The 14242-nt window shown below is 47.6% G+C and overlaps 1 protein-coding gene across 9 annotated transcripts in view; it reads left to right on the top strand.

The window, feature by feature from the left end:
- The window catches only part of rtkn (rhotekin), a 72986-nt gene that overhangs the window by 23288 nt on the left and 35456 nt on the right, over positions 1-14242 (top strand). Inside the window, exon 1 of one of the 9 annotated variants that reach the window (XM_035378926.1) lies at positions 12016-12761. The exons of the other annotated variants lie outside the window; for them this stretch is intronic. Within the exon in view, the coding sequence (XP_035234817.1) occupies positions 12738-12761 (24 nt within the window). The 5' untranslated portion in view covers positions 12016-12737. Of the gene's footprint in view, positions 1-12015; positions 12762-14242 lie in introns of those variants that run through there. 9 annotated transcript variants of the gene reach the window in all.

Below are 14242 nucleotides of genomic sequence, written 5' to 3'. Positions count from 1 at the left end.
CATTTAGGGTGAAAAACGTGCCCAGTCAAGAATATCCCAGTTTTTGGCTTTGAAAAAACTCCTTTGTTGCTTTAGTAATATGTTTGGGATCATTGTCTTTCTGTAGGATGAAGCACCACCAATGAATTTAGAGGTTGGTTGAACTTGAGCAGATAAGGTGCTTGTGTACACTTCAGAACTGATTCAGCTGCGGCTATCAGCAGTTATATCATCAAAGAAGACAAGTGAGCCAGTACCTGTGGCAGCCATACATGCCCAAACCATAACACTACCACCTCCATGTTTCACAGATGAAGGGGGGGAGTTGTTCTTAGGATTTTGGGCAATTCCTTTTGGCCTCTCCTCTTTGCTCTTGCCATTACTCTGATTCATTGTAAATATTGGTCACATCTGTCCACAAGACTGGCTTCCAGAACTGCATATTGCAGTATATTTAATTTCATTAAGGTTTAAGATAAATGTTTGTGGGGGCGGGCCACATAGAATGCATTGGTTTGTTACCTGGATGCTGGGTTTGGAAAGATTAGAGCCCCAGGAGTACAGAGTTATGTTTAGTTTGTGTGCATATGTTAAATAGCAGCAGTGGCTGTCCCATTGGCCAGCCAGGATGTTGACTGTGAGCTTTGAGAAGACAGGACAACACTATTTCTTTCCAAAGGCAGCACTAATGCACAAGCCTTCAAAAATCAACCAATCCACTTCAGTTTTATTTCCGACTTATTAGATCTTTTTCCTATACTTGCTTCACATAACCAGCCTACTTCTGTATGAAAGGGGTGCTTTATGATCTCAGGGCTTGTTTATCAGTTGAGTGAAATCATAGCCTTGAATAGCTCAACTGATTTTTTTTTTTTGGGAGATTCCTTGAGGGAAAGGGCCCAACTGTGTGTGCCATGATTTCTGGGTAAGCGCGTTGGGTCAAAAGTCGGACTTCTGTCCATTAAGTGACCAGTTAAGAATGCGATAGGAAATAAGCCCTGCTGTGCTATCTCTGAGGCGCAGCCGGTCGATGGCAGTAACACTGGCTCTTTGTGTCCCGTGGAGCCGCTTGACCCATAGAGAGCCTGGGAGGAATGCGGTGCTTTGTGGCCATTTGGCCAGAGAGGGCAGCGTTGAGCCCTGGGGGGGGGATGTATGTGGTAAACATCCAGAGGTGCCGGTTCATCTTCTGCTCTGGAGGACGCCACCCACTCCAATGCCCAAGCGCTGCCACCTCGGATGCCTAGCCCCAACCACTGCATACCCCCCCTGCCCATCAATACGCTCGTGCTGGCTTGGACGCCTTCAGAACAGGACTGCTGTTTGCAACTTTATCAGAAATAGAAATTAACCAAAGAACGAGATGTTGCATTCTTCAAAGTGACTGCATTCCTTAGCTGTGCACAATAATGTGTTTTCTGTGCAGAATACAGCAACATCAAACAAAGCAAGAGAGCTTGTGGTTTTAGCTTGCCTAGTAAGAGCTGCCTCATAATTTCCTAGCCCCTCACTTTGAACCACTTGCTTTTTTGTTCGAGTTTTTAAAGCCTGTTTTAAAATGGGAATTGACCATGTTCCCTGTACTGTTTTTTCTGGAAAAAGTTTACTATGCCTCTGTCGTTCATAAAACTTGAGCGTTTACCCCCTTGACGTAGCGCTAGTAAAGCTTTGTTGCTGGGAAACAGGAATTCCCAGCATGCCCCTGACTTGCAAAAATATTGGAGAGAGGGCAAGAGTGTGCTCATGGCCCCGCCCCACGACATCACCCTCTCCCCGATGCCTGTTCGCTGCAGGAAGTGATTGACGACAGGGCGAGAGTGACAGGCCCGCGAGTTTCCCTTTCTCGGGGGAGGAAGCTCCTTGCAGGCTGTACTTAACGTCCAGCTGGGCACCCCCCCCGCCCCCCCCCCCCCCCCCCCCCCCGGAAGAGATGTGAGATTTCTTAGGTGCGCACGCCTTTTCCTTGACACAGAAGCTAAGCAGTAGTGTCTAATGAACTGAAGAGAGTCCTGTTGCCTTTAGTGACAGTGCTGTAAGAACTTTAGACACCTTTTAAAAGCCCTGTGTAAAAGCCTGACTTAATTGGATTTGACTCTCTTGACCCCTGATCTTTTGATTTAGTAGAGCAGCCCCAGGGCCATGTTTTACTCCTGGTCCTGGGGCTGTTCTATTAAAACTGTCTTCATGTTTTCATTTGTAATTGTGGAATCTTGTGGTATTTTGAGTATCTAGAAGAAAAAAAAACTGGACAGGAAACGTGTGTTGTTGTGATCAGTAAACAGATGGCGCACCAGTGGCCCTTGTTATGTCCAACAAAACACCTTTTCTGGGTTTTGTTGTGTAAGGCAGTCCCCCGGAGGTGCATTTTTATTGAGCCTAAAAGCATTGGCTTAGTGGGGCGGAGGAGAGATCTGTGCTTTTCAGACCTAGCCTGAGGGCTTTGACCTTCTCAGCAGGAGCTTCCAGTGGGAGGAGTCTGGAGGTGGGCGGGACTCCTGGGTCTCCCTCCCCTGCCGATGCCGCTGTTGTTGTTGTCACCGGTGAAGGATTAGGCAGATCAAGAGCCGTGGCACACTGGGACCGTTTGAAGGGATTAATTGCACCCCTTCCCCGAAAAACATTGGCAGTCACTCCAGAGAAGAGCACCGGCTCGCGAGCCAGCACATCGAAAACAAAGCACGGACCGCTCCCGCCTCACGGCCTCGTCCCACTTAGACATTAAAAAGCCACCACTAATGCGGACTGTGCATTGAATGCTGGGAAAGTTCAGCCTTTCTGTGGCAATTCTTTAACAAATGTCCACCTGTTAATATTCATGCTGCCTGTGTGTGTTTGTGTGTGTGTACGTGTACGTGCATGTTTGTTCATACGTGTGTGTGCACGCACGTGTGTGTGTTTGTGTGCTAAAGGCTGCCAGTCGGCCAACGCTGTCACATATCAGTTGTGCTAACAAGCCTGAGCAGAGAGAGACTTTCTAACCAATCAAGGAATTTGGGGAGCGTGTGCAGCAGAGGGGGGGGGTGGGCCAAACGACAGCGTGACAGGCCGTGACATGACCTTCATCGCCCCGCACGGCGATGAAGTTGAGGGGATACTCAGCTGTTCGGCAGGGGGGTGTAATCCCCCCCACAGGGTAGTTCAGCTGACTAATAGCTGAGCTGTGACCTGCTGTTGTAAAAATAGGGGCAGTGGATTGGGGACGGAGGGGGGGCATATCTCCCCAGGACACCCCACCTAGAGGTTACTTCCGTTCTCTGGTCCACCCTTAGTTTTACACTTAAGGGTTTCGCAAGCTTTCCTGATTAAGGGCGCCGGCCAAATGAATGTAATTTGACTTCATGAGCTAATGGCTATGGCAGCTGTGCATTGACCTTCACATTACAGGCTCCTAATGCAGTGGGGCACTGGTCTTGGAAGGAAGTGCAGTGTAGCTGCCATGCACAGACAGGAAGTGCTCTCCATCCACAGCAGAGCAGTGAAGCCTGGGCTTCTTCCTCTATTGGTTCAGCTGCGGTGCAGCACCAGGGTCTCCGGCTGGGGCAAACAAGGGTGTCCTTTCTCCGGACGGGCCGAAACAGAGAGTCAAACGTGCCCTTTGGTTTGTTTGCATTCCCCCCTGGTAGCCCGTTAGTTTGTTACCGTTACGCTTTCCCGCGTACTTCGTGTTTGCGCTCGTGTTTGTTTTGTTTGTTCCGTTTGCTGGTCGCTGTCCTGGTTGAAGTCTGGGTGTGTGTATAGCTTGCTTGCCTGGGGTCTGTGCTGCGAGCGTGTGTGCGATTGGGTGCTCTTAGGAATGTGCACACAGTCCACGGAGTCCAGTGTAGAAGGATGTGGGATGCAGTGGGTGCAGACAGTAAGAGGATTCTATGCATGTATTGCATACAGGCTGTTTTCCTGCAAAAACGTTGGTGTGTGCGTACATAACTGGTGCTTATGCTGTAACCCTTTAAGGTGTAAGGTCACTAATATGTGATTAGAGTGTTCTTGACAGAACATTTTAATGCTCATGTAACAATCAATACTAGAGTTCTAGAACACTGACGTAGATTTTTGAAAAAAAAAACCTACTCTTATAAGTGTGTATGCCTGCAGGTCTGGAGGGTTCAATAGGCAGTGGGCACTGTATAATAAAGAAAAGGGGATTGTGACTCACAATGCATACTCCTAACAGCCCTATTCTGTAAGTCTATGTGTGCACATATGCACCATGTTTGTGCATTAAGTGTACGTGTGTTCAGTAGTGTTAGCACTTGTGCGTGCGGTCCGAGCGGCTCCCTGCTCCCTGTCCCTGTGAGGTGCAGCGGGTAGCGGGCGGCGGCGCGGCGGTGAAAAGGGTCTTTGTGCGGGGAGCGGCGCTGAATGGCCACTCTGTGCGCGGGATCCGGCGAAATGCCTCAGCCCCGGGGCCGGCTTCCTTTGAAAAACACCGGAACGGGAGCCGGAGCATCGAGGGAGCCGCCCGGGCACGGACCCCCGCCCCGCCACAGCCCCGCCCGCCCCGCCCGCCCCACCTCTCCCACACCGGCCGCGATAATGACGCCTTTCACCCAGCTGAAACACACGCCGTTTGTGTCTGTAGCGGTGGTGTCGAGCACCAGGGTAAATACGGAAAAAATCTCATTTTCTTCAGCTGAATGTTTGCTTTTACTTCAAAAAGTGAAAATATGTTTAGTTTATTGATGAATGTATCGCTGTAAACATGTTTTTAATGTGCACCACAGTGACTGGAAAATGTGCGATGCTGTAACTTTTCCCACTTAAAACCAAGCTTGTGAAAGGAAAAAAAATGCAAACATCAGAACACTATGTTCACTGCCTGTCTCATGTTTCTCACCAAAATTTGCGTGAAATTTACATTAGTTATGAACAGAGCAATGTGTGTGTGTGTGTGTCTGTAAATGTGCACATCGTTGTATTTATGCATGCTTATGAGAGAGAGAGGGAAAGCTGGTGTGTGTTTGTATGAGCTTGAATGTCATGATGATGTGTGTGAGTGTGCAGTCGTGTGTTTGTGTGTCTGCATGTGTGTGTGTGTATGTATGCATGTGTGTCTGTGTGTGTGCATGTGTGTGCATGTCTGTGTGTGTGCTTGCGTGCGTGTCTGTGTGTATGTGTGTATGTGAGCATGCATGTTTGCTATGCGTGTGTGTGAATGGGAGAGGGAGAGAGGTTATGTCCATTTGCCTGTCTCTCTCAGCAGCTCTGCTTCCACAAGGTGCACATGTGTGTATGTATGCATTTGTGTCTGTGTGTGTGCATGTGTGTGCATGTCTGTGTGTGTGCTTGCGTGCGTGTCTGTGTGTATGTGATCGTGCGTGTTTGCGTATGCGTGCGTGTGAATGGGAGAGGGAGAGAGGTTATGTTCGTTCGCCTGTCTCTCTCAGCAGCTCTGCTTCCACAAGGTGCACATGTGTGTATGTATGCATTTGTGTCTGTGTGTGTGCATGTGTGTGCATGTCTGTGTGTGTGTGTGTGTATGTATGCATTTGTGTCTGTGTGTGTGCATGTCTGTGTGTGTGCTTGCGTGCGTGTCTGTGTGTATGTGACCGTGCGTGTTTGCGTATGCGTGCGTGTGAATGGGAGAGGGAGAGAGGTTATGTTCGTTTGCCTGTCTCTCTCAGCAGCGCTGCTTCCACAAGGTGCACATGTGGCTGTAATTGCTGGGCGGAGTGTTCAGGAAGGCCTGCGTCAGAGCGCAGAAAGCTGGGCCTGTAATTTGGACGGGCCTGCTCTCTTGGCAGGGCTCTCCTGGCTTCTCTCGCTCCAGAGAAGGAGAGAGGGGAGGGAAAAGTGGAAAAGGAAAAAGACCTGTTACAGTAAACAAAGCCTGGCAGTGTTAAAGGCTGCCCTCTCTGCCCAGCCTCTGGCCCAACCTGGCCCAGCTGCTGGCCCTGTTTCTGGACCCTGGGGTGCAGCGGGCATCCCGGGCACGAACGATCGGACCGTGCCCAGTGGTAGCGGCGGCGGGCGCTGCCCGGAACAGGAGGAGGCTGGCGGTAACTGGAACAGCCGCGTCCACTGCCCTGTGTGTGCCGGGGGTGGTTGGGTGCATCGGTGGGGGGTGGGGGTGGGGGGGGTGGTCACGGTATTGGGAGGGAGAGCTGTGCTTCTCAGTGCTTGTTTATTGTCAGAGGCGAAAGCTTGCTGGCTGTTTTCTGTGCCCGGGATGCCAGTGCAATCCCCAGCTGGAACACAGAACTCCACTGTCAGTCCTGTTGGCCTGTAATGCCCAGCTCTAGGCAGTTTAATGCCCAGCTGAAGGCTATTTAATGCTTAGCTCGAGGCTATTTAACGGTTAGTAGTTCATGGTGGGGAGTAGAACGGGAGTAAGGAGTGGGCTGTGTTGGTATGGAGTAGAGTGAAAGAACAGAGTGGGCTGTGAAAAGCGTCTTTGTTTTGAGGTGTTGAAAGGCGGAGGGTGCTTTCTGCTCCAAGTAGTGATGTAACTCATGGGAGACTCGGAGGGGGGGTGATGTCATGTTTTCCCCATGATTCCCCGGTGGGGGGCAAGGTGGGGTCACACGCCAGAAGGGTCAGGAGGGCAGGGCGGAGGGGGCGGCATCCAGAGGAGCCCCTTTTTGATGTTTCTCTGACTGTTTTTCTGTCTGTCTTGTGCCCTGAGGATATTATCTCTGGATTGGCTGTTTAGCACGCAAAGGCCTGCGAGAGGCTGCTACATGGTCCACACAAGCTGCTGCAGAGCAGAGCTCATAATGCATAGCAGACTGTAAGCGCTGTGAAAAGATGAGCCAGTGGAGTCACCTCCCTGTAGTAGCCGGAAGTTTTTCACCGTCCTGTCAAATCTGCGTTGGGTGGCAGATTGCATAGTCACCCTGGTTAATGCTTTCAAAGAAACATAAAAAAAAAAACCTGCTTCATCCTGCAGGCAAACTTCATGGGCCTCTAATCTTGTCATCGGGTGGAAATCTAAAGGTTAAGCCAGCTTACCGTAGTACCGGGGGATGTGAGCGCACGCCTCGCTCTGATTGGCTGCCCGGCGGCGAGCCGCCCGAACCCCGGATTAACCTGTTGTGACAAGCTGTCGCTCCGTCTCTGTGTGATTGGTTGTCCTTTTTCACATACAGAAAGAATGTGAGCAACCTGTATACAATGAAACAAGAGTCATAATTGAGATGAAATTGGTTGAGACACGTTCGACTAGCCAAACAAATGAACTACAGCTGTTTGTCAGTTGATCATCACTTTGCTCATTCTTTGTCATGTTTGTTCCAATACAGCAGCTAACAGGTGGTGTTTCTTATTTCATGAAATAATGGTTGATCACTTCCTTTAAGTCCTGTGCCTTTGTGCTGTCGCCATTTTGATTGTACCCATTCAGTTTCTATGTATATTGCCATGTGCTCCAGTGATATACCTTGGCCAAACACACTAGGTTCCAGATGAGGCAAAATGGGGCCTGTTTTATCTGTTTTATCCCCGGAAAAGCACAAAGTGACAGTGACAGTTGAATTTCTGTCCTTTCACTGTTAAGAATCTTCAGCCTCTTCGCACGCTCTGGTGTTTGTGTCCTCTACTCGCTCTGATTGGTATTTATTTCTCTACCCTGACCCGGAGGCCATATCCTGATGGCTCGAGTGTTTCCACTGCCATGACAAGCAAAACAAAAAACAAACTTAAAGCACATTTCCTGTCTGTACCGGTGTACTTCCTCCAAGGAGGGGAGAGGGAGGGTGGCGGTTTCCAACCCAGGTTTGAGTGTTCCGGGATGAATATCTCCACAGTGGTAATTTACTGTCCCCAGGCTGCACTACCTGTGTCTGACCACTAGGGAGGCCAGGGGAGAGTCTCTCCACACCGGTGGGGTGGTCCATAGAGTGAGGTGTAGTGTAATGATGGGACACTGAGTTTTCATCTGCCTCATTTTAGGTGGTACTACTGTGTGCTGTCAGTCAGCCAATTGGAAGGCTCAGTTCCCCAGTGATTGGAAAGCTGTGATTGGTTCAAGTCAGTGAGTGGTTGATTGTACATGCAAGGTGCATTTGTACATTTTGGGGGTCATGAAGCCTCACTCTTCCTTCACTTGTGTCGGGTGAAGGACTGTGTAGAAGGGAGGTGTCCTCTGCACACAAACACTGACAGGAAAAGGTGATTTTTCTCTCTCTCTCTTTCTACCATGACGCACTGAACAAGATGGATGTGAATTGGCCAAGATAGTGCTTAATAAATATTATGTTATCGTATTTCAGGTTATGCACCAAGTACAAAATGAACTGTTGAAAAACAAAGTGGATTACATTTATTTGGCAGATACTAGAGACTGCATACTGCACTAGAGAAAAATATAAATTTGGTGTGAAATAGGCCTATTGGGCAGCTTTTTGCAATTTGACAACTTAGTTCTGGAAACCGCCAAACAAAACAGATTTGCATTCTTTGTGGCTGTTACGTGATATATTTACATGCTGCAGGGCAATATATGTGTGTCTTTAGATTTAATGACGCTGTAGATGCAACCATAATTTACATTACATTAGATTATTTGATATATTTGACCTGGCAGAGGACCTTACCTCTGAGTAGGCCTACACACCGTATATCTTGCAGGTCATCCTTTGTACACAGTTGGATGTATTTGAACCTTTTGTCGCCTGGAATTTGAACACGCTGACTTATGGCTGTGATATCAGACCCTTGGTAAATTCACACTCCTCACCCCTGAGGAAGTGCTTGTTTAGATACGCTGGCCACAGATGCTGTTGTTGTATTTGAGCCCGATCTCCCGGTGCTGGTTCAGGCTTTCTTGGCTGTTTGCTGTACTTGGCTCCGTCCGTACGGTACGCCCATCCCGCTCACGCTGCGGGCTCTCTACGGCAGTGCGTCAGACTGCATTGTGCTGAATCATCCCCCTGCAGACCGTCACGGTCACTGACATCGCATCGCTGCGTGCGCATATGGGGATGCACGCGATGCGCCGGAATGCATGTTTTACTCATTCTCTGTGTTCATTAGCATGAATGCATCAAATGAGTATTGCGATGAATCATTCTCCATTGACTGGCTGCGTTCGTCTGTATCACATTGTCCTCCTATGGGGAGTCAGACTCGCTGGAAATGGAACAGCTGTTTGGAGTCCAGCCTCCGTTCCACAGACCTGGATGTTTAATGCTGTTTGTGGAAGCATGTTTACCGCAGCGAGAGACACTGAGTGACCCCGTTTCAGGCTCCGACCCACACAGAGGCACCGACAAGGAACCTGAGCAGGAGAAGTGTCTGTATCCGATCACAGTCCTCAAAAACCTCTGTTAAACATCCTCAGATTCCCCGAATGCAGGGTGCTGATTGGCCGTCCCTGGTTCCGAATCTTTCTACGGTTCGCTAAGGGGATCTTTGTGGGTGTGTAGGAGCCAGAAAGAAAGCCTCGCCTCCATAATCCTTGGCCAGAGCTGAAGTGTGATCCCCAGGTGGTGCAGATGTGTTGACTGTAATGTGCAAAGTCTTGGGGCTGTAAGTGGGTGCGGATGGTTTTGTGTGCTGAAACACTGCCAGAATTCCTTGCTTTTCTTCTCTCCCACACTCCGTAATCTTCCTTCTATCTTTTTTCTGCCTTCTTTCTCATTCTACCCATCCTTTTCCCATACCTCCCTTTTTAGACCCTTCGTCCTCTCTCTCCGCTCCACCATGTCTTTTTCCCACACTCCTCCACTCCTCCAACACTTTCTTTAACTCACATTCCTTCATCCTGGCTCTGTGTTCTACTAGGTGGTGATTTCACACATGCAGAAACACGCAGACTCACTCACGAACATGTGCACACACACACACACACACAGACATGCACAAACATGTGCACACACACACACACACAGACATGCACAAACATGTGCACACATGCACAAGCACATGTTGCACACACACACATGTGTATACACACAAACACAAAGACACAGACACACACACACACACAAGCTCATGTGCAGAATCGCACATGCACACACAAGCACATGTTGCACACCCACACACACCCAGCCACCCACACACACACACAGAAGTAACTGCTCCATCCGCCGTTTCCTGCCAGCCTTTTGAGGCACTGCGGACAGGCACGGAAGCCTGCGGTTCTCTCTGGCACGGACCTCTGAAGGTGCGTTAATCTGCCTCAGTCTGTCGCCGGGCTGCCGTTCTGGCCGCCGTCAGGTCCCCACGGAGACGGAGGCGACAGGTGCACCGGTAATTCAGCGACATCAGCACAGCATGCTGGAGGGCCAGGAACACCGACCGATGACACAACAGCCTTCTGTTTGAGCTCGTACCCACACTCTCAGACATAAAGGTACACAAGGGTACAAATTTTGTACATGTACAAAACTGTACCTCTAAAGCTACTAGTGACAAGCGATTGTACCTTTCTAGGTACTGAATGGTACCTTTTTTTCTGGTAAAGGTACAGTTCTGTACCTTCAAGGGGTACTGCCACAGTGACAAGCGATTGTACCTTTCTAGGTACTGAATGGTACCTTTTTTTCTGAGAGTGCACTGGCCTGATACACCATACAAGTTCAGACCTTTAATACATGCTCTAACATTGCATCACATAGGCTTACATTACAGAACTGAAACATTCAGCATTCACGGTTCAGTAATCACTACTGAATGACATATTCCTTCCTTTTTATATATAAATGTTACATTTATATTTTAAAGTTTTTTTTTTAACCAGTTGTTTTTCTTGCCTTTTTCCAAAAGCATGCTTCTTTTTGGAATCCACTTCAGATGAGGATAAGCTACTAAATGCAGAACTCGGGTTTTAACTGATGCCAAAATGAGAGTAAAGTTGACCCCCCAGAAATTTTTTCCTGGAAAAATAAACACACCTTAGTTTGGTTTTGTAGCATTTCAGTGAGATGGACTGTGGAAGTCCAATCGAAGAGGATAAAGGCAAGATTTATTATGGATAAGGAGACACCAGGGTTACTGGGGGCTCCCACCCACTATGAGGGAGGAGGGTCTGACCCCTCCCTCCCGCCCCACACCCCACTAATGCCTCACAGCTGTAACTTTCCCAGACCTCTCCTTTGTACCCCCACCCCTTTTATCTTTTTATCATCTCTACATGGTAATACGTTTTCATTCAGAAACCCCTCAGGGGAGACTTACGATCCCACAAACCGTTCCTCTCCTGTGGTGGATGGGGAGCACAGTCCCATTACGGGATTATGGGTGGGTTTTAAATTTGCAGTCTGCCAGGAGCTACTGTATTACCCACTCAACACCTTCACGCACACGCACACACACACCAGTTTAGTGTGCACCCTGTCCCTTGTCTCCATATGCTAATTGAGAGCTGATATGAGTGCAGGAAATTGTAAGTGTCATCATCCTGTATGCGCGTGCTGAGGTCTAAGTTTCTCAACCCAGCGCTTACACGCTCATGACATGATCACGTGGGTTCGATTGCTTGTAAGAAAGATGCAATTAAAATTCGGATAGTGCCACTTAGAGTGTGATGGGTGTATCCGTGTATGTCAGTAGGTTAATGACGGCTCTAATTAAGGGGCTGTGGTGTCATATCTCCACAATTTTTAAGAGCTCTATGAGTGCGAAATAAATTAGTTATTTCCGCAGGTGGATTGACAGGGGAAGCGGCGTACTGCATAATTTTATTGTACAATAAAGTTTAATTGTCTTTAATTGTATCATAAAGTTAATTGTGAGAATGTAATTCAGATACAAGTCCGAGAATAACAAGCATCATAACATTTTTGTAGCCTACTGTTACGCACATTAGCCAGTTGAATTACCACGTGTGTAGTGTAGCCTAGTTCACAATGTGTGCTTTGAACAGAATTAAAATTTAAAAAAACATCTGTAATTTTGCTGCAGATAATCTATTTTGTTGTGTTTATTTCATATTTGTTGGAGTTATGCAAGTAAAATGAAAGTTGTTCTACATTTCCAGTAGTTTAAGATAACCAAAATACTAGTTAAAGGATGCGCGGTCTTCACTCATTCGCACAATGCCATCCACTGTCTCCACCGCTATTGTTAGATCGCCGATGATGTAATCCCGAAACGTCTTCGGCGGCCGTGGAAATTAAAATGGGCGAGCTGGAGAGAGAGGGCATGAGCTGGATCAAAGCTTAGGAAGGGATCTGGTGTCTGCTCAGTGTTGCTCTATACGCGACTTTGGCATGTTTTTATTTTCCTTCAAAAATTGCCTGTACTTCTCACTGCGATTCAAGACGGAGATTGGCTGCACAGTGTATTCCTGTGGTTAAGTCCGGCAGTAGCTCCCGGCGTATCGGAAGCACGTTGTCATCTATTTCGGAAATCATTGCAACGCCTCGGTGGAGATTTAGAGATATCAGTTTGCGCTCGCATGCTTTAAATTGCCGTTGATCTATAACACTGCTCACACTTGGCTACTAAAATACGCCCGCCTCTTCTGCTGTACCTCTGGTTGGTCCTCACTCCGTTCAATCTGAACTCCCCCCGCGGTAAGCAACTCGAAGAGGAGCCGATGACAACCCGGAGAGATGATCAGGGTCAGATGACCGCGACGGGCGCCGGTGGTCCTGAGCGAGCAAGGACTTCTCCGTTTTTGTAACTGGTCTCTTTTCTCTTGAACCGAATTATTAAACCTCCGTTGTACGATCGGTGTTCTGAAACTAGGTGATTAGGTGGGCTTGGACTTGGCATAGCGGAGGTTGATGTGTGGGTGCGGGATATTGCATGTATTGCTGCATTAGTAGTGTGCTGGCCGATTGGAGTTTGTAGCTTTCTCAGGAGCCACCACAAACATGAACAACTCCAAGAATCACCGAGTAAGTATGACGGATATCATTTTTTTTTTAACATTTCATTTAATTATCCGACGTGATGAATGATCTGTGCCTGCTTTGAGTAATTTGTACATTATCTGCATTATATGTGTGTAGTTTTTGTATACAATTTAATACGGGAACCGGTAGGCTAAATGGATATATTTATCTACATAAGTGCCCTACTTTACATATTGCTGAAGACTTGTTATATAGCTTGTTTGCTAAATTTCGTCGGATACCGCATCAGTAGAGCGGAGTATGTCAGGTGCGCTCTCTGCACCACAAGGTCAGAACGCATCTTTCCATTGCGGAAGTTATAGGGAGGAAAAGGTAGCCTATGTATTTAAACATTTTCTTGAAATTCACGTAGAACATGAAATGTGTTAATACTAGTAACGATTATGCCATGTAGTCCGTGGTTATCATTGTCATTGAGTAAACACTGTGTAGCGAGTCGAGTGAGCATAAAGCGCCAAAAAATTGACTAATTGATTCTTTATCTTCAACGAAGTGACAGGTTGTGTTTTCACTCCGATTTTTATTTTCTTTTTATTTTTTTTAATGTCAACGCGTTAAGAGTATTCAATTACAAAATTTGCAAGCCGTTTTCTGAAGCAATTACGGACCTGCGTCAAATCAGTTGTACTGGTACAGTAGCACGTGCCAATGCTGCTACGGATTAGAGAGGGGAGAGGTCCATTGCCCGCATCGAACTGCAATGACTATAGATCTTTTTCACCTGTTTTAACAGCAGGTCACTTTCTCACTGAATTGAAAGCCTTTTTTATCCCATGGCGAACAGCAGATCCACTATTTGACATGAAGCAACTTGCTAGAGGACAAGTTTACACAAGGCTGGTTGTTTTATGTGAGAAACTAACCACAGTATCTGCATTGTAGGGGTTTTCACCTTGTGGTTTTGCCATAGGATGATATTCAGTGATATTTATTTTTTTGGGGGGAGGGATTCTGTTTCCACGATGTATTGATTTTGGTTTCCTGGTATGCCATTCCAGAATAAGCATTATAAGGCAGACTTTTGAAGCAGGGATAGAAATCTACTCCGAAGTATCCTTGATAGTTGCCTCTTCCAACCTCCTATTTTCTGCACAAATCGCAGATCCCATCTCAGAAGCATGTTGCCATTCCCTCTGCCTTGCAATTGTTTTAGGGGTTATTGGAGATTGCAGGGGCTCCACCCCCTGCAAACACCAATAGTGCTTCCGTGACAGATTTATGGCTGCTACTGAATGAATGAATGAATGAAAGTCACTCCTCTCCCAAGGGAGTGAGTTCTGTCGCTCCCTCTCTCAACATTTTGAGCTCTGTCTCACTCATCATTGTCGGATGTCCTGAGCTGAATGTTGGTAAAGATTGTGTGTGTGAATCATGTTTGAGCTCCGCAAGCTCTCATTGTCTGCTGCTGAAAAGGGCATTCGGATCAGACCGGCAGATACAGACGGCCTGAACTTTTCAGGCAG

Source organism: Anguilla anguilla, chromosome 10 (genome assembly GCF_013347855.1).
Source record: "Anguilla anguilla isolate fAngAng1 chromosome 10, fAngAng1.pri, whole genome shotgun sequence".
In the NCBI taxonomy this organism is placed as follows: Eukaryota; Metazoa; Chordata; class Actinopteri; order Anguilliformes; family Anguillidae; genus Anguilla; species Anguilla anguilla.
This window is presented reverse-complemented; position numbering and strand designations above follow the sequence as displayed.